A 25,100-nucleotide genomic window follows, 5' to 3' on the forward strand; every position below is an offset into this window, starting at 1 on the left:
ACACACATATAACTAATCTTGAACTTTTTTCAGTCCCTACCAACACGACCTCAGCAAAAATGTATTTTTTTCCCCCCTAAAATATTTCTACCAGCTCTCTCTAAATAACCCCAACATCGTCTAAGGCTGTCTCACACTGTGCCACTTTGCTCAACGCACGCCGGGTCATCACCCCTGCTGGTTTTATTGAGAAAAAAATAATCACACGTCAATGAGGCGTCACCGCTCTTTGGAGGAGGCTGGTCACAGGCGTAGTTCCCCAGATGATCCACTAGATGGCGGTGTAAGCTAATGCGACGGCGGGTTCTCCACGCACACGTCATTGCTCTCAGCTACCTGTTGGATCAGACTTTACAATAACAGCGCGGGCAGTGACACCGAGCCCCTGCACGCAGCTGCTGACTGGGCGGCGGGTTCTCTTTGCGCGTCGCGATGAGAGCAACGACCTGCAAATCATCACCACGGTGTTTCTGGTTGTTTGGTTCACGCGCCTGAGCTCGAGGTGTGTTACAATGCGCGTGTCCTGCTCGGTTCTCTGCTGCCATGCATCCTCCAAGGGTTTTCACCAGTGTGAGCCAGACAAGACATGGAAGATAAACTGAGGCTGGGTGACACACACACACACACACACACACACACACACACACACACACACACACACACACACACACACACACACACACACACACACACACACTTCATCCTCAGCCCATCCTCTAATTAGAGGGAGTGGTTCAATAATGCACCAAACCTCCACCAGCAGCCGAAGAGTTAAAGCCTGTTGTTGAACTCACCATCCAACCGGGTTGTGTCGCTAAGGGAAGACAGGCGCGACTCACTCGTGGAGGAGCAACAGATCCCCAGCTGCAAATAAAGAAAAACAACAACAACAACAAAAAAACAAAATAAGCTCAAGCACATCTGGCACGCGCGAGCTGAGCCGGGAGGGAGGAGGAGAAGAAGAAGAAGGAGGAGAAGAAGAAGAAGAAGTAGAAGAAGAAGAAGAAGAGGCGGTTGAATATTTCAGCAGCGGCGCGGCTGCATCGATCTCAGCTACGGGTGAGCAGGAAAGTTGTCCGGAGTTGTTTTGGATTTTCACGTCACAGACTTTTGGACACAGACGCGGGGGGTCCAGGAGAGACCGGAGGATCCTGGCATCCCGCGGGCCTGCGCTACCGTGCGTAATATACCTTGAATCCGCGCCGCTGTGCTCAACCGGTTTGGAAAGAAAGCGCAACATCTGCGGTCGTCTGCCGTGCGTGCGGCGACATTCCCAACGCGCACTCGGCCAACCACCTGCACCACCTGCCGCTTGTTGCGCCACCTGAGTTTAGTAACAGGTGTTTTTTACTGAGCGTCTAACTGGAGCCACTCCGCTCTGACATGAGGGCGCACTTTGCCTTGACGTTCTGATTTCCGTGCCGGCGGACAACAGTTGCTTCCCGATGATCAGCTCGGTGTGTGTTTCGTCTTACCGGGGGCGCAAGTCTGGGAACAAGCCTCCGTCTAAATCATGTCTGAAGGAGGAGATGGCCAGAGGGGAAGACTCGGACAAAATTGTCATCAACGTGGGAGGCACACGACACGAGACCTACAAGAGCACCCTCAGGACCCTGCCGGGGACCCGCCTGGCGTGGCTGGCCAGCCCGGACACGCAGGTCAGCTCCGACTCGAACGCTGCGCCCCCGAGTGGGAACGAGTTCTTCTTCGACAGACACCCGGGCATCTTCGCCTACGTGCTCAACTACTACCGGACCGGGAAGCTGCACTGCCCCGCCGACGTCTGCGGGCCGCTCTTCGAGGAGGAGCTGGCGTTTTGGGGGATTGACGAAACCGACGTGGAGCCATGCTGCTGGATGACCTACCGGCAGCACCGGGACGCAGAGGAGGCCCTGGAGATATTCGAACCCCCTGATCCGGACGACACCGATGACGACAGAGAGATGCCGCGGCGCTTCGGCATCGAGGACTGTCCGGGCCGGTCGAGGGGATGCTGCGAGGTTTGGCAGCCGAAGGTCTGGGCCCTGTTCGACGACCCCTACTCCTCCAGGGCAGCGAGGGTGAGTTGGTTTTCCTCTGGTTTTTTGTTTTTGTTTGTTTGTTTGTTTGTTTGTTTTTTGGGGGGGGGGTGTCTTCATGGCCCTCGGTGCTGGACCGTGAAGCCCGCGCGAGAAGCTCCCACGTTGGAAAAAAACATGTCGTCATCAACAGGTGTCCCTCGAGGTACAGCAAGGCTGCAGCTCTTCAACCTGCAAGTGTGTGTTCCTGCTTTCACCTGTGATAGGAAGCTTGTGGATGAACTAACCTGGAGAGTCAGCAACTACAACTGCAAGTCTGTCCGCTGTATTCCTGTCCGGTTTCCTCCCCAGCAACTTAAGAATTGTGATATTTTGTTGTTTAGGAGTAAAATCTGCCAGGACAAAAACCGAACAAACCTGTAATCTCCAGCCCTGGGAGTCCTGCTCCTGTTGACGTCTGCAGCTTCTGTTCTTGGGAACATTGATACTCAGAAACTGGAAATTCACATTCCAGGTCAGGTCTGGATCTTGTTGAGTTTATCACTACAAGCCGCGGGTTAAGAGTGTGTGTGTGTGTGTGTGTGTGTGTGTGTGTGTGTGTGTACTTCTATTCTGGAGGAGGTTTTTTTCATGGTAAACTTCCTGCACCAGGACCCAGTAGTAATTTCAATTAATCCAATTTTGTGGCGAATGTTTTCAGAAGGTTACATTTCTGTTTGAGGATGCCGTGCCTCAGGTTTGAGATGATCTGCACAGGCCAGAGTGTCTGAGTGGAGGCAGATCCCTTCAGGTGCCCACATCTTGTAGAAAACCTCCCCAGAAGAGTGGCGTCCAGGTTCCACTGACACATTCCCTCACTGAGCTCCTTCATTTCAAAGTCAAGACTCTCTCCAAACACATCAATCTGGTGTAGAACAGTTCAGTTCTCAGTACAAATCTAAAACTGTACCAGGAATGTAAGTGCCGTTGAAGTGTTCCCACACATCCTGTTCAGGGTTTGCACTTTAAGGTGCTCCAAACAGGAGTGTTGGAAAGGCTGCAGGGCTGCCGGCAGCAGCTCCCGTTACACAGAGGAACCACAGCTGAAAAGCGTGATGATTGCGTGTCGCTCGTCCAGCGGGTCGACGCAGCCGCCCGCACCCTTCTAGTGACCTTCTCATCGTCCTGACACCCAGTAGCTGAACCCTCGTCTCTGAGTCGTGGGGTTCTTGATGGGTTTTTTGTTTAAAAGTCTGCTACAAGGTCTTTGGTTGGCATCTGCTTATGTTAGTTTGTCATTTCTTATTTTTGGTTTCACAGGAATCATCACCAACTCTGGAAGTGTTTTTTTTTTTTGTTTTTTTGGAAGATTTGATGCATCTTAGAAATGGCAGCTGCTGGCAGCAGACAGGGGTCGCAAATTTGAAGCTCATTTGTTGTGATTTTGCAGCTCGTTCATGGAAGAACGTGAGCTTTGTGCCTCGAACGATGGCTTTCAGGCTTCGTACTCGTGAAGATCGTCACGCTGAACAAGAAATGCAGGTCTCATGAACTTTTTTTTATTTTCAGCAACAGGCAGAAGTCTTAAAGAATGATTGTTGGAGCTGTGAAAAGCAGATTCAGCCATTCGCTCCAATGCTGCTGTGCTGGATTAAAAACTAAAACCAATTTGCCACCATTGCTTTCAGGGGTTCCGCCTGCTGTAAGCGTTTGAACGTTTGCTGCTGTCTAATGGATCAGTGGCAACAAAAGCAACAGAGTGCTGGATGAACAAACATGGACGCCAGCGTCAGGTGTCACTGCAGCTTCCATTAGTGGCCTCGTCAAAAAGAAAAGCACATTGAGCCCAAAGTATCAGAGGCCGATGGCCACTCGGCCCTGCGTCCGCCTGTTTGAGGCTTGCATCGGTCTATTCAGAGACTCCGGCGGTGTTGTGGTGTAAGGCACAGTCACACCAGCCAGTCACACTACAAATAGCCTTTATTTCATTTTCTGGTCCAGGTGGCATCTGCGGGCTGTTGGCGCGGAACCGCCGACGTCACTGAGTCACAGCTGCCATCTGAAGAGTCGGGCGGTTGAGTCAGTCACGTCTGTCTCTCGCTGCTGAACATTTGTAGCGGATCGATAAAGATTTGCAAAGTTTGGGGGGTGGAGCTGATTAGATTCTGTGTGGAAGTATGTGATGAGAACGGGTGGAGGATGGATCTATATTCTCTCTCTCTCTCTCTCTCTCTCTATGTCTTAATGTTCTCGATCCATTTCCTGTGATTCACGCATGTTTGTGTGTTTGTGTGTGTGTGTGTGTGTGTGTGTGTTCTGAAAGGATGCCAAGTGCTTTCTGAAGGCCTCATGTTACCTTTATGGCCAAAGAGCCTCTGAGCTCCTCTCAGGTAACGTGATTCTAGAAGCCAAAGGGACTTTAATCTGTCCGTCATTAACGCCACATCAGTGTAAAAAGTAAAGGCCCGGAGTTGCAGCTCTGAAGACCTCATAACGGCTCCGTTCACGATTCTGGTTCTGTCTGAAACCAAATAGTTCTGACTCTCAAGCTTCTACTCCAGAGTTTTCCTTCACATCTGAGGAACTTTCTGCAGGTTTCGGCTGCGTTTGGTTATTTTCTAACGATACAGAGACACTGCTTTTTCCTCAAACACCATCTTTTTTTCTTTTTTTTGGTCAGAATTTTTTTTTTTTGGGGGGGGGTGCTAATTAACAGATATTTACAAGCTAGCACATTTTTCAAGCCGATTAAACCGGTCAATCTGAAAACATTTCCTTCTGTTTTGAAGTCACAATAAGATGTTTTTGCTAGTTTTATGATACGGATGACTCCAGAACAAAACTGCTGCCGGCGTGGAGGCGTAGCTCTGGTTAGTTTCAGCCACTTATGGCGCTGAAGCGAGCACGCGAGTCGGGTCAGACGTGGGTCGTCCAACCTTTGGCTGACTTTAGGCGTCCACGCTCACTCTGAGTCAACGCTGGTATCAACGCACAAACGTGGGTCGAGTTTTGGCAGAAGATTCACTTCTGCTTCTGTAGCGCTGTCATTTAGAGCAGCTTGACGTTAGCATTTAGCTCAAAGCACCACCTGACAGGGCGGCCATCTTGGCTGGATGGGGGGCTCGGGCAACCTCAGCATCTCCCCTCAGTCATTGGCTTGTTTGTTTTTCTTCTTTGTTATGTTTTCATGTTGCTTTTACAGTTTATGCTCAGAGTTCAACGCTCGCCATCGGTTTGAACATTCACTGATGAAGACGTCTTTTTCTTCATGTACTCACAAAAAAATCAGATTTTAAGGTGGTTATATAAGAGATTATTTTTGAAGCCTCTTCTTTCACTATTCAGCAAACACAAGTTTGATGTGGGACAAAAAAAAAAAAAACCTCCAGGGTACGAACTGAAAAATGCAGGACGTTGAAGTAAAGGAGACGCGGCGTGTCCAGTAGTCAGACTTTTGAAGGGGTTTAATGACATAATTACTCAGAATAACCATGTCAGACATGATATGTTTTGAAATAATCTAATAAATGTGTGGAACGCATCTTTGATGTTGAAATTAGTCTTTATAGTCACATTTCGTGACATCAGCAGCCTCGTGGACGCGCCGCTGGTCCTGCGGCTGTTCTCCTTCAACTCTTCACCCTCTGAATCTGGGTTCAGGATTTAGTGTCACAGACCTGTTGCATCACCCAAAAATAAATAACTAAAAAAATCCAAGCTCTACATGTCAGAACTTTAACCTCATTTTACCTTTAACCAATCTGTTCACGCCATTTAATGCCAAGAAACCTGTAATAATTCAAATGAATACCTGCAGTATGATTGAACTTCATGGTTTTAATTGTATTCCAGACTCAGACCCGATAACTTTGGAGCTTCTCTGAGGCAGTATTGCATTAATGGCCCACCCCGCTGCCTGTAATTAATCAGCGCCGTGGTAATGGGCTCCAACTTGTTAACTGGGATGAGCAATTAAAACTGCCTCTCCCACAGAAAAGGGGCTCCGTATTTGCTCCCACGTAGAGGAACAAATCAATTTGTCTTTGTTATGAGAATGAGGGGGAATCTTGAGGTCTAATACGCATTACTAGGAGTCTAATACAACCAATAAATGAGCTCTTTAGCCTCTTGAACGCTGTTTTCAGTACTTTAGGAAGGCTGGATACAACAGCACGCTTTCAAAATTGTTATGGTCAAATTACATGCCTGCTTTTATTGGTATTACCACAGATTTAACGTGAGTCTTATGAGCCAAGATTGTACTGATGTCCTGGAATATTAATATCCAGTTTAAGAGCTAAAACATTTCATCTTGGGGGAATCGTAACAAGTGCACTGTGTGGGAGGCTTGAGATGGAAAGTATTCTGTTCGATAACCTTAAATAAAGTGCTTTGTTCGTTTGTAAGAATGGAGCTGATTGTCACACCTTTGTCTCGGCGTGCCACCCAGGTGATAGATAATAAATAAGTGTGGGGAGGGTGTTCCTGTGGGCCCGGCGTTCACGCCGCTGCCACCTTTCCCGGCTCCTCTCTAAATGGAAAGCAGGTTTTGATTTTATTCTCACATCATCAAAGCGGCTTAGCCTTGTTAAGGAGACTCTTCTAACACTGACTTCCCTGCGAAGGAGCCGCGTAATCCTGTCTGATTATGTTGCTTGTTTACTCGGCTCACTTCTAAGCCGCGTGCTGAAAATAGAGCGGCTGTGAGATCAGCGGGTACATCAGCAAGTCTGCACAAAGTTGCAAACTTTTTTATGAGGGGAGGAAGAAAAAAAACTGGCACGACTGAAAATATATTTCAATAAACAATCTTAAGAGAAATTATTAGCATTGCAGAGCATCAACAGCATTTGTTTATGGGATATCATGATTTCCACACCTGTCATGTGAAAAGATGAATAGAAGAATTTTTTTTGTATGGAAGTGTTTGAAAACTAAGTTCCTGATTAACCAAATATAATTATGGTTTAAAAAAAAACGATATCAAAATGAGAGAATGGAGACTGTAGTGTTTTGTTAAGTTTCAAAGCTGAAAATCTCTTTTAATCTGAGAGGACGGACAGCAAAAAGCTTTATGTTTCTGTCTAAACTTAATAACTTGTGTGTGTGTGTGTGTGTGTTCCTGACCTTTGACCTCTTCCTGCTGACTATGGTTGTGTGTTCTGATTCGGTGTTTATTCACAAGTGATGTCATGATGATGTCACTGCACCGCTCCAGCCAGCCTCTTCCTGTCTTCAAGCTGAAGCAACAGAAAAGGTGTTCAGTTATTTGTTGGCAGTGGTAAACTCAGTGACCTAAACCTGAGGATTCTCCTCATCCAGTACGCCTTCCCAGGATGCTTTGCTCTCCTTTCAAGAGTTTAAAACTGAAAATGTCTTCACTCCCTTCAGTAAAAGGAATGTTAAAACTTCTGTCTCCTGTATTTTTCTGGTTTCGTATGACAGCGTAGACGTCCCAGAACACAGGAGATTCCTGGAGGAACACAGCTGACAGGCTCTGTAGCGGACAGGTAATGTCCTCCGTCCTCAGGGGAATGGACGTCACAGACGTGAGCCTCTGTGACATCAGCGGCGAGTGTTCCGGTTGGTCCTGCAGCTGCTGACTGCTCACACGGCTCATTGTTGTGCTGTTGGGTAGTGTGTGGCGGAGCGTGATGCTGAGCTGCTGGAGGTGACGGCTGTAATGGCTCTCCCCACCTGATGCACAGCCCGCTGCCTGTCACGCACGCCGCCTCGCTCCTTCCAGCTCTGGTATTTTCAGCTGGGGCTCGCTGGACGTCCCCTCGGGAGGCCTCTGGCACTGGAACATGACCTTGGTTTCGGGTTTTCTTTTGGTACACAGTGTTTGGCATTTCATACCCGCAAAGGATTCCCTCCCCCACAGAATTATCATTCATAAAACGTTCATTTTTTATCGGTGATATTAATGCTTTCTTTCATCGGGGGTCACATCAAAAGATCAGGCAATAACAAGATAGGAAATGGAACTAAATTCAGGCATCATAAATTATTCCCACCTATATACTATAGTAGCTTTACATCAGCTTGATAAGTAGTATCAGGGAAAGTACTAAGATTGGTAGTACTCATTATTCTTGGTTGTACTTTTATTATTGATGCATTCAGGTGTAAGTCGCAGACAGAGCAGGAGTGACGATTTATCTCGTAAGCTTTCCTGGAGCTCTAAGACGTACCTCGCTCTCTTCATCAGCGTCCCTCAGAGTCGGACACGCCTTCCTAAGGGACGCCGCCGATGAGCCGAGGTCCGAACCAGCGAGTCTCTGATATGAGACCTGCTCAACCACAGATTAATGCACCGGATGTTTGACAACGTTCAAAAAAAAAAAAGAAGAAAAAACTAAATTAACACAAATGATTTAGAGTTAAGATTTAAATGCACAAAGTTTTAAGATACTGTTTGACTTCACAAGATGGCGGCAGCGTAAGAAACAGACCAAAGAAGCGGGTGAGAGCAAGGCAGGGACACATTAGGAGGGTGATGTAGGTTTAAAACGAATGGCATTTTTTGCTGTGAACACACAAATTGCTGGCCTTTCCTCTTCTTTTAATGGAGGAATTGTAAAATAAAAGGCCGTGTATTTGGGCAAAAGTCACAAAAGTAACACTTAGTCCCAAAGCTAAAATGTCAGAAAGAGATGCAAAAGCTGGAAGGATTCACAATGAGACCCAGGATGAACAAAACTACAGTAAAAGAGCAAATAATGATGAATACCTGAGGCGTGATGTTGACAGTGGGAGCGTTCGTTATCAGTGGGAAGATTTGCATCTACAGGCCTGAATCTGAATGATAAATTTGAATCAGTTTAAAAGCTCGGCAGCATTTCAGCAGGTTCATTTACAGGAAGCGGAGCGTGAGACACCTCAGTTAAACGTTCACAGTGCCACATAAAGATTCCCGTGTTTAAGATGGCGTCGCCCTGCGGCGATAGTATCACCTCGCCGTCTGAACGGGGAAATATGAGGGTTGATAGACCACACAGACATTTAGACGCTGTCGTATTCATCGAGCAGGAAGATTCACAACCAACCAGAGAGACGAATGCGTGATGACAAACCCAAAGAAAGACGTATGGCTTCTTGCAAGCATGTGCGCACAGGTCAGAGGTTAGAGGTCAGGGTATTGTTAGACTGCTGGGGTTGAGTCTTTCATGAGCCAAGTCTCTTCCTGTGCTGGGTGTCTTCGCTGCAGAGGTGCCCCCGACTGCAGATACCCGGCTCTGTTTAGCTCTGGAACAAAACCGTTTGACATTTGAGTAAACGGAACGCTGTCAAGGTCTGTCGGGCTCATCGTAAACATCCAAGGAGCGGCGAGATTCACTGCTTTTATTTGGTCGCCGCTGGTTTCTTTTCATACCAGAGTGCCGCACGCCGTAGTCTCGCCAGAGTGTGACACATAGGAGAGCTGATGGTTTATTCTCTCACCTCATCTAGATGAGTGACTAGAAGGTGTTCATGCTAACAATGATGATGATGATGAATATATTCAGTCCATGACTTCATCCACTAGAATATACTTACATATACACTAACACACACACACTCGTAGCTCAGGTTGGCAGGTGGGTTTGGTCTTGAGTCACTCGTGGCAGGTGAGAAGTGTTGCGGAGTAACAGCTTGACGAGCCGGCACACTTGATCAAGCAGTCCATGAAAGAACGTGGCTGCTTTTTTGGTGGGTCTCTCTCCAGCCGAGGAGGTATCAATGAGTGGAATGGCATATCAGCGCCGGTCGTATCGACAGTTGCGTAGATTATTGATGGGCTTACGTCTGAGCGGCACACCTGATGTTTACACTCCGCCGCTCTCGTGACCGTCCACGTCCATGGAGCAACAAGTGAAGAACCCACAGTGGGACTTGGAAGTCTAGAGAGGGTTGATGAAACGCCTGTGCCATTTTTAATTAATTGACTCTGAGGAGTGTTGTGATGAGGTGTGGCGTCAGCTGGCCCCTCTGGTTCTGGCCAAGACCACCTTCATTACATCTGGAGCTTCTTGTTTATCTGCCTCTTTTGTCTGACTGGCGTTCCAATACAAAAACAAGAGTGAGGGGAGACTAGAATGTATATAGTGTGTGTGTGTGTGTGTTTTGAACTAAACTATTTCTTCTGATTTTTGTATAATACAGGTTATCATCTCGTACAAAAAAAAAATCTCAGAAAACGAGTCATAGAATAACATTTGTGTGGCTACAGTTGTTTGATTTGTCTCTGAAATGTGACAATATCGTGTATAAAGGTACAATTTGTAAAGTCAGCAAGTGGCGGCCGATGGGTCGTGCCTCTTGAACTCACAAGCTAATATTTATGATAACTATTCAAACGTAAATGAATTATAGTATGAAATGGTGACATTTTGAATCTAAAAAGTCCAAGGTCGTCTGCAGTGCGACACCCCAGTGTTGCCTGCTCTGGTCTGGTTGGTGGAAGCAGACAATCGTGAGGTGATAGTTCTGGGCTCCGTATTACACCTGAAGTTATTGTTTACTTTCTTGGTTTGGCTTGTTGTAACATATCTGATTGTGTCACACACACACGCATGCGTACTGTAGAGTTGGCCTTGATGATGTTCAGGGAGCACGTGCCCGTGCGACAGAGGGGACTTGCTGCTCCTCCTGGGGCAGAGACGAGGCTTCTCCCCTGTTGTCCCGCAGCTTGGCCTCCTCGTTGTCTCAGGGGATCATGGGAACACGTAACAGCTCCACAGGGACAAAGCCCACGGAGGTTGTCATGGTAGAAATCTCACAGAAGTGAACGCGCATGTCTTGTGCATACAAATCAACATGAATCTACTCACTAAACTTATTTACACCATTTGTTATGAAGTAAATTTGAGTCCCAGTTGGAAGCCGTGTGCTTGGTTCGTTTTTATTTATTTAATTTCTTTCTTTCTTTTTGCACTGCAGAGCAGATTGACATGTGAGAATCCCCAGCAGGAGAGCAGTCCTGCCAGGCGCAGGTACATATTTATCCAGCTGGAAGATTAGAAAGGTTGGAGACGCATTATAATTTGTCCTGGCTTTTGTAAACAATGACGACAGGTAGCTCACACTGTTCAGACAAACACAGACAGATGTAGCCATTGTACTGGATCAGGTGACTACCTGCCACGCTGTTTCAAATCGCCTTCCATGAAACAAAAAAGTGGATGGAGTCACTCGCCACTCTGTTTGTGTTTTTTAATCCGGATCATTTTCTCATGTCAGACGTTTTTGTTTCTCTACTGAACCCCGTAACCGGACAGATGAGACGGTTGTATCCTTCCCTCCCACTTTGGGACCCCTGATGACATCTGCTGCCACCAGATTAACCAAAACTCTCCCTTCTGGACCAATTAGACTGTTATTTCCTCATGTAATGTGAGCATTAAATTCCTAAAGAAGCTCCAGAGTTGATTATGTAGTTTGTTCACATGGTCTCAGCTCCACGTGAGCGGCCCCCTGCCTGTGCGCCCCATGTGTCCATGGGAGTATTAATTTGAATTTGAAAATGTGCCGTTTCTCACTGAGAATCGTCCTGATCTCATGTCAACACAGTTTCATAAACAGGAGACTTCAGTCGAGGGTAGCAATGGATGGATTGTGAAGCCCCCTGAGGCAAGTTCTGATTCGGGATTTTGTGCTGTATAAATGATATTTGATTGGATTCGATTTGACAGTTATAGCAATAAGTTATTTTCTAGCAGGAAATGAGATCTCACGAGGAGGCACAGCGGCAGTCCGAAGAGACAAAAACACACATATTTGGATGTTGTTTTGGATTCCGCTAGGCCTGCATTACTGGGTAAACAGTTGTTGTTTTTTACTGTCCTGCATATTTGAACCTTTATTTGTGAATAGCCAGTATCTTATGCATGTCATAAACAAAACTTTTCAAGAGCTACAGCTCCATTTATATGTGCAGAGGTCACTTGCTGCTCCATTTTAATTAAAATTACTGGTTGTATTGGTTTTGTCGCTGTGGTCTGAGGGTTAATTCTGCAGAGCGGTGATGCATGGAGGTTTTCTCCTCCGTGCCTTTTGCTGCCATTCATGCAAAACCTGACAGAAGGGTTAAATCATTGATTTGGACATTGTTTGCAGATATCGTTTCCTGTTACTTTGTGTCCGAGTTAAATGTTCTTGTATCTGCGAGTTTATCACGTTAGTCTCGTTTAACTGTCAATCAAACCATCGACTGCCTGAAAAGAATCTCTCAGATTCTCTTGTGCAACAGGGCTTGATTGGCACGTGTATTTCTTTTAATTTGCCGCTTAATTTTGACATTATTGATTGATACATTGTTCACTAGAAGCTCACATGCTGGCTGTTCCTTTGGTGCGGTCAGGCTCTTGATTAAAACCAGCACTGACCGGTTATTAATTGTAGGAAGTCGTTCAGTTGTGACGATTAACTGTTCGTTCTGTCTCGTCCAGGGCGTCGCGCTCGCCTCCCTCTTCTTCATCCTGGTGTCCATCACCACCTTCTGCCTGGAGACCCACGAAGCCTTCAATGAGCTGCAGAACCGGACAGAGCTGGTTTTTGTGGGCAACGTGACACGTGCGGAGGAGAGGCGGGAGATGGTGACGAAGCCCGTGCTAACAATGGTGGAGGGCGTCTGTGTGGTCTGGTTCACGTTTGAGTTCCTGGTGCGGATCATCTGCTGCCCAAACAAGGTGGTCTTCATCAAGAACACGCTCAACATCATTGACTTCGTGGCCATTCTGCCCTTCTACCTGGAAATGGGCCTGCGGGGCCTGTCCTCCAAAGCTGCCAGTGATGTTCTAGGTTTCCTCCGTGTGGTGCGGTTTGTTCGGATCCTCCGGATCTTCAAGCTGACGCGACACTTTGTCGGGCTGCGCGTGCTGGGACACACTCTGAAGGCCAGCGTCAATGAATTCCTCTTGCTCATCATCTTCTTGGCTCTGGGTGTTCTCATATTCGCCACCATGATATACTACGCCGAGCGTATCGGTGCAAAGCCGGACGACCCCTCGGGCTCCAACCACACACACTTCAAGAACATCCCCATCAGCTTTTGGTGGGCAGTTGTCACCATGACAACGCTAGGCTACGGAGACATGTACCCACAGACGTGGCTGGGCATGATGGTGGGGGCACTGTGTGCACTGGCCGGAGTCCTGACCATCGCCATGCCTGTCCCCGTCATCGTCAATAACTTTGGGATGTACTACTCGCTAGCGATGGCCAAGCAGAAGCTGCCCAAAAAGAAAAAGAAGCACAACCCAAACCCGGACACTCAGACGGACTCAGCCTCGTTTGGGAAGTCGGACACAAATTCGCACCGAGACAGCACTCAGAGTGACACGTGTCCACTGGCTGCAGAGGAGAACGTCAGCAGGAACCGCTCAGGTCAGACTCCTGCAGGGCCACTTAACCCACATGACATGAGGCATGTCTCCTCCCAAGAAAAAGCTTCTTTCTGTAATTTGGTTGGACTCTTTATTTTGCTTTACTTAATTCATGGAGATTATTCAGAGCAGGTTTCGTCTGTTCATTTCATCTATTATAATATTTTAATAGCAACAGCTCCTGCTTTTCTAGTCTTCTATGGATTTCCTGAGGCTTTTAAGAGTTTGCTAGAAAGACAAACTGTACTCAGTCATAAAGACAGCAACACACGGGATCAGATTATTTCTTATAGCACTGCAGTCAAATTAGATTTCATTAGAGAAATACACAGATTTTATGCAATATACCTCTGCCTTTGTCTGGGCCCTCGGGGGAGTCTCAGTAAAAGCTTTGGCATTTATGTTGCTGTGTGTTTGTGTCCTCCTGTCAGACTCCAAACAGAACGGAGATGCTAATGTAGCCCTTTCAGAGGAGGAAGGCTGCAGCCTAACGCAGCCGCTATCCCCCAGTGAAAAGTGGTCGCTGCGGTGCTCCCGAGGGCGAGAGAGGACGAAGAAAGAGGCCACCTGCTTCCTCCTAACCTCTGGAGAGCCCAATGTGCACACGGGTAGGCTACCTCCAAACCAGCATCCATCCCATTAGCGAAACCATGATCTTTACATAAGGGGGGGCAGATACAAGAAACATGGACAATCACGCAGCTAATACCTCTAACTGTAACTGCGCAGCATCCAACTTCAGCTTCCAAATTTCAACAAAAGATGAAGTATTCCCAGAGAGAATCAGTGGACAGTCTCCTCGTCTCTCTGTGTTTGTGTCATTTGGGTATTATTACAGTGAAAGGACGGTCACAACGCAGTGTGGTGGCGTGCAAATGCCCGCAGACTCAATATATCATTGTCTGCTCACTGAAAGTGTATGAACACACGTCTATTCATAAAAATACAGTCCTCTTTCTTGCAGCATCAAACTGGCTAAAGGCCGTTTTTAGTCATTAGTCACCAGAGATTTCAAAACAAAATCAATAGAAGAGTTTTGTTGTGCTAATTGCATCATCTATCTGTCTGTGTGTGTTCAGTGAAAGAAATAATCGCCTCCACAGAGCACTACCAGCAAATAGAGCAGCGTCCAAAGTGTGTAATTCAAAGCTGCAACTAACACTTATTTTAATCATCGATTAGTTGTCATATGTTTGAATTATTTCACAGTTGAAAGAAAAATGTCACTTACAAGCTCCTGCAGTTTAACGGCATGTCTTCGAATTTTCTTCTTTCACCAGCAACGTAAAAAGATCCCCAAATGGTTCCTTCTTAGAAGAACACGAGCTGAAATGACAGTTTGAGGTTTTGCAAGCCTGCGAGACTACAAAACACAACAGAAATGAGTGATAACTTTGTATGAAGACACGTGTGCATTAGTCATGAAAGGGGCCTAATGTGTTCAGGTTCATGTGCAAGAATTTGTCTAGAACCTCAGATTGAAAGAAACACCTTTCCCCACACAGGAGGAAGCGTCCCTGATCGCGAACGCGCCGCACATTTCATCACCATTGTCTGTAATTTCCACGAACTTCCACAACGTACAAAGTAGCGAGAGAAGTTTCGTTTATTCTCTGAACTGACATCTGCTGCTACGGTGGCGGCGCGGCGGCGGCTGGATCTCACATCTGAGCTTTCCAAACTATCCAAAAGCCCCTTGTGAGAAGAGGCTCTATATTTGGCAGCCATGGATCCATTCCTGACATCCTGAGCACACATCCACCCCGTCAACATCCTGGTTCTCATCCCCAGCCACACTGGAGGTGTTTTCCTGTACAACTGCTCTCTCCTCCAAAATGCATTTTCCTAGCAAAGCTCATTAAAGCATCACTGTCAAGGAAAAAACAACACATGGATGCACTTTGGCTCCGATGAGAGTACATACGCATGTTCTGTTGACAGGCAATTACAAGGATTGCTGTGCTTCCTGAAAGCCTCGTCAATCCCCAACGTGTTAATTGTTCAACTCATGCAGGATAATTGTATGTTGTTGCACGCAAATGAAAACAACATCCCACTCCAGTTGTGTTGGTTGGAGGGATGTCACCCTGCAACGTTACACTAATGTTTTCAGCGGGAACCTTCTCTAACAGTTTGTAGGAGGGAATCTGGAGTAGCTAGCAGACAGAGAGGTGGACCGGCCAGGCAGGAATCAAACTAGCAACTCATTATTAGCACCAGCGCTCCTGTGTTAAAACAACATAGCATAATTTAATCACATTATACAAATGTTTTGTGGCAATACTTTATCCAAAAAAGTTTTTTAATTCTACTAGAAAATGATGACTCAGCCTACCTGTTACTCTCCGACTCAACGCTGTCAGCTGAGATGCCCGAAGTTCCTGCAGGTTCTGATGATGTAAGAAGAAGAAAAAATCTATTCAAAGTTTAAAGAACGTTTTAGTCATTTTAAATCATGTTTTTTAGGGTGTTTAATGTCAACTAAAATAAAATATGAATGGGAAAATCTCAAACATTTCAACATCCACCATCGCCGTCGGCCCCAAAAGACTTCAGAATATTGCAGACAATTTCAGATTATTATTTGAAAATATAAACATCAGTGAATGATTAAATTTTTTTAAAGAATACAACACCTTTAGAATTTAGCCACGTTAGCCAGTGTTGTGTTTCCCACTGGTGGGGAAAACCTTAAGCACCGAAGCCGCCGCAAGCGATAAATGACGGATGTCAACATTTGTAGTGCAGTGATCAAAAATAAGTCTTCAACTTGTTTTTTTATCTGCCTGATAAATGAGACTGTCAGGTTTACAGGATGTTTCCAGGAGCAAATAAATTACCAGTGGATGATTTGCCTCCTTGTAGATTTCTTAAAACATCATTCAGGCTTTCCTCTGACTGCAAACGCAAAAACAATAGAAAGCTGAGCAAAGCCAGATTACCTCAAAACGAATCTGAGAGAGAGAGGGAGAGCCGGGGGGGTAATTCAATCCTGAGCCCTGTGTCTGGTGAATATGTGGATAATGACATCCCAGTGTATTACGGGGGAAAAGTCACACATACACGACACGTTTGAGTGCACATTACCTACAAAAAGGGTTCAAGTGTTTTCTAACATTATTAAAAAAAATTTGCCGGGATTCAGCGTTAAAGAAGCTTTTTTTGTCCAGCGTTCAAAGGGGGCTGCATTCATGATCGCAGCCATTAGGGGTCGGCTGGATGGAGATAGATTACAGCTCTTCAGGTCCCTGCCCGTAAGGGACGGCACAGGGTTAATTCCATAGTCACATTGTATAAGGTACAGGCGATCGTCAGCGGCGCAGTATGGCAGGAAGCAGATGGATGCAGCAGGTCTGAAGATGCTCAGATGGATATCAGGGACAGGAAATGGTCATGCGCCCTGCAGTCAGAACAAAACACTGATGCTTCAGAAGTGATTTCGGCTGTCAGGGGGAGTGTGCGACAGAGGGAGCACTCGCTGTCTGAGTTTACATGCACAAAAGCGAACACCGTGCTGCTGGTTGAAAGCTCAGTACCGTCGTGATGTGACAGCCGCCAGCTCGTTTCCTTACAACGAGTGCATAATGGTGTGGCGAAGCGTTTGAGTGCTGCTGAGAGAAAGCAGCAGGCGGATGACGAGTGGAGAGGAAGGCTTCTAAGCTCAGATGAGCGTCCATGTTCCTGAGTGGCTCCTCGCCATGATCGCCTCTAATAGGTTTCCATTATCAGCCTGGGCGGTCAAGGTGGGAGCCTCCCGCTGGCCACTGGGGCTCAGATTTGTTTGTGGAGCAAAGCTGAAATATTGGTTGTTGGGGAAAAAAAAGAAGAAGAAAGAAATCATCAATAAATCATTTTAGTGAGCAAAGATGTCAAATATTATCTGGTTCTGTTTTTGATGTTTTGCGGTTCTTCTTCTTGCTGTTGATTTGGGTTTGGAGCAGGTGGAGAGAACAAGCCTCCAGAATCAGAATTCATTTCATAAACATCCTGAGAAGATGAAACTAACTGAAATGAATAACAGAGATGCAGAGATGAAATCGGCCCTAAATCTCACATCGGTGCATCGCGACGTGATAATGATGACGGCCCAGGTTGCAGACCGTCGTTGCGCCACATCCGGACGCGCTACTCCACTTTCCTAGCTCTTGTCGTAAGTCAGCGTGTGAACCTGTACTTGTGACCTTTGTGTTTCCTCACAGAGAGCTGTAAGGACATCCTGGCTGCCACTGCAAGTTACTCTCAGCCGGAGGTCACCACGCTGACCTGACACTGATTGGCTTGGAAAAGAAGAAAGAGCATGAACTCACGGTGGAGGACATGTCGTCGCGAAGCTGCCTGGCTCGCCGGTCCCTGCCTGTCCTCTCTGAATGGACTGCACACCGGAATCCTTTCTACTCTGGACAGAGTTGTTTGTCTTTGTCTGTCACACATCCCAAACCCTGTGATGAATATAAGTTACATTAACATTTGTACACTCATTTACACGTTGCGAAGCATTTTGCATGTATTGCATGATCTAGCATTGTACGATGTACCTCCATAACATCATTTAGTGTACATGCCATAGCTTGTCTCAGTATGACCTTTTAACCATGTAACAACATTTCTTCTCATCAAATATTACATTTGTTAGTGTGCTTCTATTTCTATTTTCATGCTTGTACAGGAACAGTCGATCTATCTTTTGACTCAGAGACGTCTTTTGGATTATTGTCCATAAATGTTGTCAAGTAAGACCTCCCAGACACTTGTGAATTCGGGATTGTGCAGTTTTAACTGTTAACTGTGAACTAGGATTAGAAAACTTGAAATAGTTGTTTTATCCTTTAAAAAAAAAAAAAAATCTACACAAAAAAAAAACCAAAACCTGAGTTCTTCATCATGTTCATCCCGCCCCTCGTGAACACCGCGCACAGGGAGGACGAGCAGACAGTCAGCGCTGCTCGTTTGTAAGACGTTTGTAAATCCTTGTACAATAAGAAAATTTAACAGAAGAGAAAACAAAATAAATCTATGGAGCAGTATTGTCTGTCAGTGAGTTTAGACGCGTAAAACCGAACATACTGGTTGAGTCAGGACCAAACGATTAGACTTCCGCCGCCATCTTCAGTAGAAACACTTGCAGTAGAAAACCGCCAGTTCCACTTGTGCCTCATGTCGAGTGATGCAGTTGAACTCTGTGCTGTAGCCTCATCTGAGTTGTTCCTAAGCACTTCGGATCTGTAGAATCGCAGCTGTTCCCACGTTGAGAGGAAGGAAGAGCAGGAGTGTGGTTTCTTTCTATTCCTCGTGGTCTACCATCGTGGCCTTATGTTTATTAAACAAAAGGAGAACTCATTTCATCCTCATTAGCCCCATTTCTCTTCTTACCCACAGCTCTGTGGTTGTGTATCAGCACAGTCGTACGTATGTAGCACAATATTCCCTTTACCTCTCCTGTGTATATGACATGCTTATGCACCGTGAAATAGCTGTTAAACCAATAATGAAAGATTATTATTTTGATAATCCTCCTTTTTAGGCTCATTTCCTGTTATATATCTATAAACATATGAATATATATGTAATCGAATGCGATTGAGAAGCACACAGTACATCAGTTTCATACATATCGGTTCTCTCGTTATCGACTGTCTAGGTGGCTGTGATGGATTTTAACCAAGTTGGACTGTCAGATGTTTTATGGTGTGTGTGTGTGTGTGTGTGTGTGTGTGTGTGTGTGTGTGTGTGTGTGTGTGAGAGAGAGCGAGGGAGAGAGACAGTGTGTGTCTGTCTGTGTGTGTGCATATGTGTGGTGTTGTATCACGTAGGCATGTGTTTCTATCAGAAGTACAAATAAAAGACACGCCCCCCCTACCCCATGTTGAAGATGAAAACTGTGTGACTCCTCTTTTTTTTTTCCATTCACAGCTTCTTTTCAGGAATCCGCTTTTTTTTTCTTCAATTAACTGCACATTTTGGAGCTGTGCAGCAGCGATGCTGCGTTATCCACTGTTCTGCTATTTATAGTGGCGACACAAATGTCTCTGAGTGGTGAAACGGCAGCCACAGCCGAGCCTCCTGCTCTCCTGTGCCTCCACGATTGTGTACTGAAGGTGTAGATGGCATACAGAACACATCTCCATGGAGATTTGGGATCGCAGGCAACACTAATTACTGCTCGGCTACCTCCATCTCTCTCCCCCCCCCCCCCTCTCTCACACACGCAGAGCCATCACTCCCTTACACACACTCACCTCAGCTGAGTATGATAGTCATTACTGTTTCCCATGAGAAATGTTTTGATGTTCAGGGATGTATTGTGCAGCAAAACGAGTGTGTGTGTATGTGTCTGTGTGTGTGTGTGTGTGGGGGGGGGGTTATTGGTGAGTCCAAGCACCCACGGGTGCACACTCGTACGGGAGCTAAATGTGGTAGCTAGTTGATCAGTTGAGCCCCCAAAATATCTTCCAAACAGTTCTCAGCTGCACTTAAATAACTTCAATAGAGGGATTGGGCGTTAATGACATTTTCAGAGCTCTAGAATGTTTCCACTTCACTAAAACTACAAGGTGAGAAGTAATTTTACACACTCAAATGGAACAATAACGAAATTTGTTGCCAACAGGCTCTGCGAAAGAGTATAAAAATCAATAAATAACCAGCAAGAAGAGCGACACCTCACCCAAGCGAAGTCTCCTCATTTATTTCAACTCAACACCTGGATTTTTGTTGTTGCTGCTGTGTGTTTTTGACCGCCATGAGTTCTCAGTCCACTAAATTCATTCAGGTTTTGGACTGGGAGCAACAGTCCGACAGCAGCAGGGTGCAGATGATCAGAATCCCTCAGCACCAACCTGCAGCACAAATTTCAGGCACTGAAATGAGGTCATGATAGCCATTTATCCTTTGTGTCTCCGTGTTCTGCTTCACACGCTGGGATGGTTGCAGTCACATCTGCGTGAGTCATGCGGCAGCGTCTTGTGCATGCTGATGATGTTGCATCTCCTGACATTTAGAGACCTGATGGTCTCACAGTTGTGCTTGGTGTTAAAAAAATAAATAAATAAAAATCTTGCAGCTTAAAATGATTCCGCTTAGCCTAATTGCAACAAAAAAAAATGTAATGTTGCTGTTCCAAATCCAAATTTAAGACAACTTGACATTAAAAAAGAATGTCCATGTTCACATAACGTGAGGGTCATCTGAGCTGGATAAATTTAGTCATTAAGAGGTTCAGGTTGGACACCTGTCTCATCACATCTGCTGTAAACTTAATTATTCTCACGCAGTTTAGTGTTGATAGATGAATTCATTCTACGTCTTTTTCATCTCGGTACATCCAGCGGTCCTTTAATGTCCTGTTTTTGTAGTCTGGACGCTTTTTGAATGTCACAGTGGTAAATCACAGGTTTCGTCGTAATCACCTGGTTTGAACAAGCTCACCTCCGCCGCAGCCAGAAATGATCCGATACATGGAGAGGGAAGAGCCGCCCTAACAGCCCTCATTAACCGTCTCACAGGTGATAATTACTCAGCTGCAGCTCCTTTTGATTTGCTCTAATGTCGTATTTTGACAACTCTATCTTCACAAAGCGGTCATCGGGGGGGAGCAGCTGATAGTTCTCCCAACCCAAACATCTCCATTAGAGAGCCAGCATCTCCTGGAGGAAAGATGATTGACAGGTCTGCGCAGCTGTGATTCATGAAAAGATGAGCTCGGAGCTGGAAGCTGAAAGAGAGAATCTGTCAGCACTTGTCCCGTCATCCGTGATTACTCCCTTTTTATTGTTTCTCCTCCATTTCTTGCTTTATTTTTTTTTCTCCCTTCAGTTGAAGGTTGTCATGACAATATGGAACACAGTTTCCATGGAGAAGGGCTCAGCCAGAGCCATTTCACAATTCATTCATCGGTGTGACATTGGAGAAGGGGCCATCTTGACTTCTTATCTTGCTGGGTGGAAATGGTTGTACTTATTTATAGACTCGGGACGTTCTCCAAGAAAGTGTCCAGTAACATGCAGCCTGGACTATAGCTTCCATGTAATATATCTCAATTATGTATCATTATTGGTTTGTTGTGGCCTGCAAATACTCAAAGTGCTCAGATGATGAAGATGCTCATACCAAATGAGATCTGGATCAATTTCTTGAACACACTTCACATAAGTCATTACTTTTAGATTGAAAAAAACAACAACCTCCACACGAATCTGCTTGTACAAACGGTTGTTATTCTATTATTGATGAGACTGTTTTAAAAGGAAGTTTCAGTTATTGTCTGGATACTTTTGAGTTGCCAAATTGAACTTTTAAGGATGAAACAGGATCCAGTAGCGCTGAATGTCTGGGGAGAGTGAATGAAGGTAACGCTGCGTCAAACAAGTCCAAATCTTCAGTGATTCCCACGCTTGCAGTCACATGTCCCAGGCTTTCTTCGGTTTTTGTAAAAGAAAAGAGAACGACAACACGGCTGCTGCGCAGATGGAGTTCCTCCTCTTTCCTCTCGCGGTTTCAAAGTTCATCTCAGTTTGGAGAGCAAACGGCTGAAGAAGCCTTTTTGCTCTGTAATTGAGTTTCCCCCCATCAGATCTTTACCTTTCCTTGTTGGCTGATTCATTGCTTTTGTCCCTGAGATTTACTGGATGAGATGTTTATTCAACCATTTGATTTCTTGCTTATTATTTCTTTTTGTCTTTTCGTCACGATTCTTATGGACACTGGCTACATTTTACACACTAAGTGCGGTGACAGAAGCATAATTCGATAATCAAAAATAAACCCAAGCAATTAGACGAGCTGACAAACAGTAAAATGACTGACTGAAGGATCATCGATGATCAGTTGAAGACTGTCGGAGCACGAATGCATACAATATATGTACTTCTGTATATACTATAGATGTACTAGTAGATGGAGTCTGTGGGTGACAGGACTCTGATATTTTTGACAAAACAAAATGATGATATTTGGAGTCTCTGATTAAAAACCTGAACTTTACAGTAAAATATTCACTTAATAGACGGTAGCTTGTGAAATGCAACCAAAAAAAAAGAGGCGTGTCCCTCAGTTGCAGCCCAGTAATGTGGAGCCCCTGGATCACGTGACTTTGTTTCTATGGTCAGAAAAAAATCTGTGCTCGTTGTGGCTGATACGCAACACGAATGTCTTAAAGTGACCACAACAATTTAACTAATGGAGGAATTCAGTCCAGCCCTGTGAGGAGAGAAGCAGGGAAGGACTGTAGGATGGAGACGTAATGATCTGTGAAGAGAAGAATTATTTTTCAGCCGAGGATCCTAAAGGGAGTTTTCCCACCACAGAGGCATTATGTCTTCAGTAGAGGCCCGTCTCCCGTGCACCACTAATGGACAGCGCTTGCTCCTCTCTGGTGCACCCCTGTTTGTGTGCTTTTATGAACATGTGTGTGGGTGTGTGTGTGTGTGTGTGGGGGGGGGGGGGGGGTCTTTGTATGGGGGTGGTGGTGGTGTGGTGTGTGTCTATGTGGGAAACCAAATGTCCAGGAGCGGAAGAACATTGATATTGCCCTTTGAATCTACGGCTCCATCAGCCTCGACCGTGATGGAAAATTCGTCACGCCAACTCCCCCACTGGGCTTTTTCTCCACAACCTTCCCGTGATGATCACATGAACGACCAGAGCGAACACACCAGGAACCCTCCCCTTACAAACCTTAGCACATTTTGAATTTGTCTGATTGACAGGGGAGGTGATGTATGATGGGTGAACACTGGTGACACCTGGACATGTCCTACGTCAAGATGGACAACAACAGTCGTCAGCTCCAGAGAGCAGGCCGCCACAGTGCACGCCGGCCGCTGTTGAGCCAATGCTGGTACTGATATTTGGCAACAATAAATTCAAATGTCAGTATGTTGGCCCATATTTTTCTGCAAAATGGCCCAATTGATCGCTTATTTCAATACACGATACAGTTGGATCAGCTCATCTAGTACAACTGCATACACAACAAACTGATTATATATAAAATATCGATTCAGGTATAAATACTCTTTTTCATGCAGCGGCAACACATCTCAGCATCCACTGAAATATACTCTATTATGTAGAAGCGTCAGATTGACTAAGGAAAAGGAATCGCTGTTGTTTTCTACTCAACTCAAAGGTCAGATATCATGTAAATAATAAACTGCGTGTGTGAACGTCAGTCAGAAATTCACCGTGGGTTTTCCTTTTTAATCCCAGGATTGAATATCTAAGCCTGCTGTTGGGAATAATTGGCTGTTTCCATCGGATGTACAGACCCAGATGTTGTGAGGGAGGCGCAGCCTGCGAGCCAATGGAAAGGCCAGGCAGCAGAAGCACTTCATTATGGGCTTCTTTGGCCTGGACGCAGGGAGGAAAATATGAGGAAGCCGAGTCTGGATGTGTGATGAGGAATCTACCTCACACACCTGAGCTCCAAAAGCAGTTCTCTACCAAAAAGATGGCCTCATTTAAGTGAAAGGGAGATTTACTTATCACTTTCTTGCTTTAGTACATCAAAAAAACAACAACAAGAACAAATCGACCTCAACAGCACTTTCACCTCCGTGGGGTTAATATCAAGCTGGAGCATGTGACCAGTTAGCATAGCTTAGCATAAAGCCTGGGAGGAAAACTGGTCTGGTTCTGCCCAGAAACAATAACATCCACCTTCCAGCCCCTCTGCAGCTCACTGATTAACAGCCGACGTGTTCTTACTTCCAACAAAAGAGGTGGAAAGGTGTATTTTCATGGGGGTGTAATATAGCAGACTGGTCAGTCACATCCTGGATACTACCTGGTTGCCTAGCAACCCCACAGCTAATCAGGTTTCAGCTAATCAAACCCCTCACAGGTTAATTTGATATTTATTATAGAAACATGAGAGTAATTCTTAATTCTTTTCATTAGCATAATTCTTGCTGAAAAATGCAATAAAACATAAGATTGAATTTTTAAATTTAAGATGTAATTCAAATCTTATTCAAAAAAAGATTTATGTTCTTTTCCTGGAAAAAAAAATGCCAAAATCAGATCACGACAGTTTAGCAGATATTTACTGGCACGCATTATTCGGAATTCACTATCAGCTTAAAAACAGGCTTGATACATTTAATGAAGCATTTTTGTGACATCAGCATTATCAAACAGATACTGTATCTAATGGTGTTACCTGCAAATTTAAAATGGGAACTTTTTTTTTACTTCCCAGGTTTCCAATCAGCCTTCATCGGGTGACCTGCCTGACTGGATGTATGCAACATTCAAAAAGACAAACAAAATAACAACACCTCACATCTCCCAGGTGGATTGTGCAGGTGATTAGGTAGAACATCACATCCTGCATTTCCAAGAAATATTTATTTATCCTGAGTAATTTTGTTCATCACCACCCAACTGTAGACTCGCCTTTATCCGCCATTCCTCTGAAGTCAACCAAGCAGCAGGAAAGCTCGTAAAACTTTGCACCCAGCATCTTGCCTGAAGCTCTTTACCACCATTTAGTGAAGTCATCCTGCGCTCGAGGGCTGAGCTTCCTCTCAGACGTCTTGAGCTCAGCCATTATGTCAAAGACTGGAGGGAAACAACACAGCCATTAGCATGTGCATTTACCTCCTCACTCTGAAATACTGGATCCATTTAGATAACTTCTCATGTATTCCCCTCCTGACACTTTAAGGAAAGGAAATAATTTTTAAAAAATGGATGGGCGGTTCATGAATATTCATCACTCTGATGGCTTCCCTTGAAA

The 25,100-nt window shown here is 45.4% G+C and overlaps 1 protein-coding gene across 1 annotated transcript; it reads left to right on the plus strand.

The window, feature by feature from the left end:
* Positions 1 to 339: 339 nt before the first annotated feature.
* Positions 340 to 19,555, plus strand: kcnc4 (potassium voltage-gated channel, Shaw-related subfamily, member 4). Its single transcript, XM_086214639.1, has 4 exons — positions 340 to 2,060; positions 12,428 to 13,364; positions 13,795 to 13,971; positions 17,563 to 19,555. Exons 1-4 carry the CDS (start codon positions 1,446 to 1,448, stop codon positions 17,628 to 17,630), a joined length of 1,797 nt encoding a protein of 598 aa, XP_086070765.1. The 5' UTR covers positions 340 to 1,445; the 3' UTR covers positions 17,631 to 19,555.
* The last annotated feature ends 5,545 nt before the right edge of the window (positions 19,556 to 25,100 follow it).

Source organism: Aulostomus chinensis, chromosome 9, assembly GCF_037954235.1.
Source record: "Aulostomus chinensis isolate RoL2024-O1b breed Wild chromosome 9, RoL_Achi_v1.0, whole genome shotgun sequence".
In the NCBI taxonomy this organism is placed as follows: Eukaryota; Metazoa; Chordata; class Actinopteri; order Syngnathiformes; family Aulostomidae; genus Aulostomus; species Aulostomus chinensis.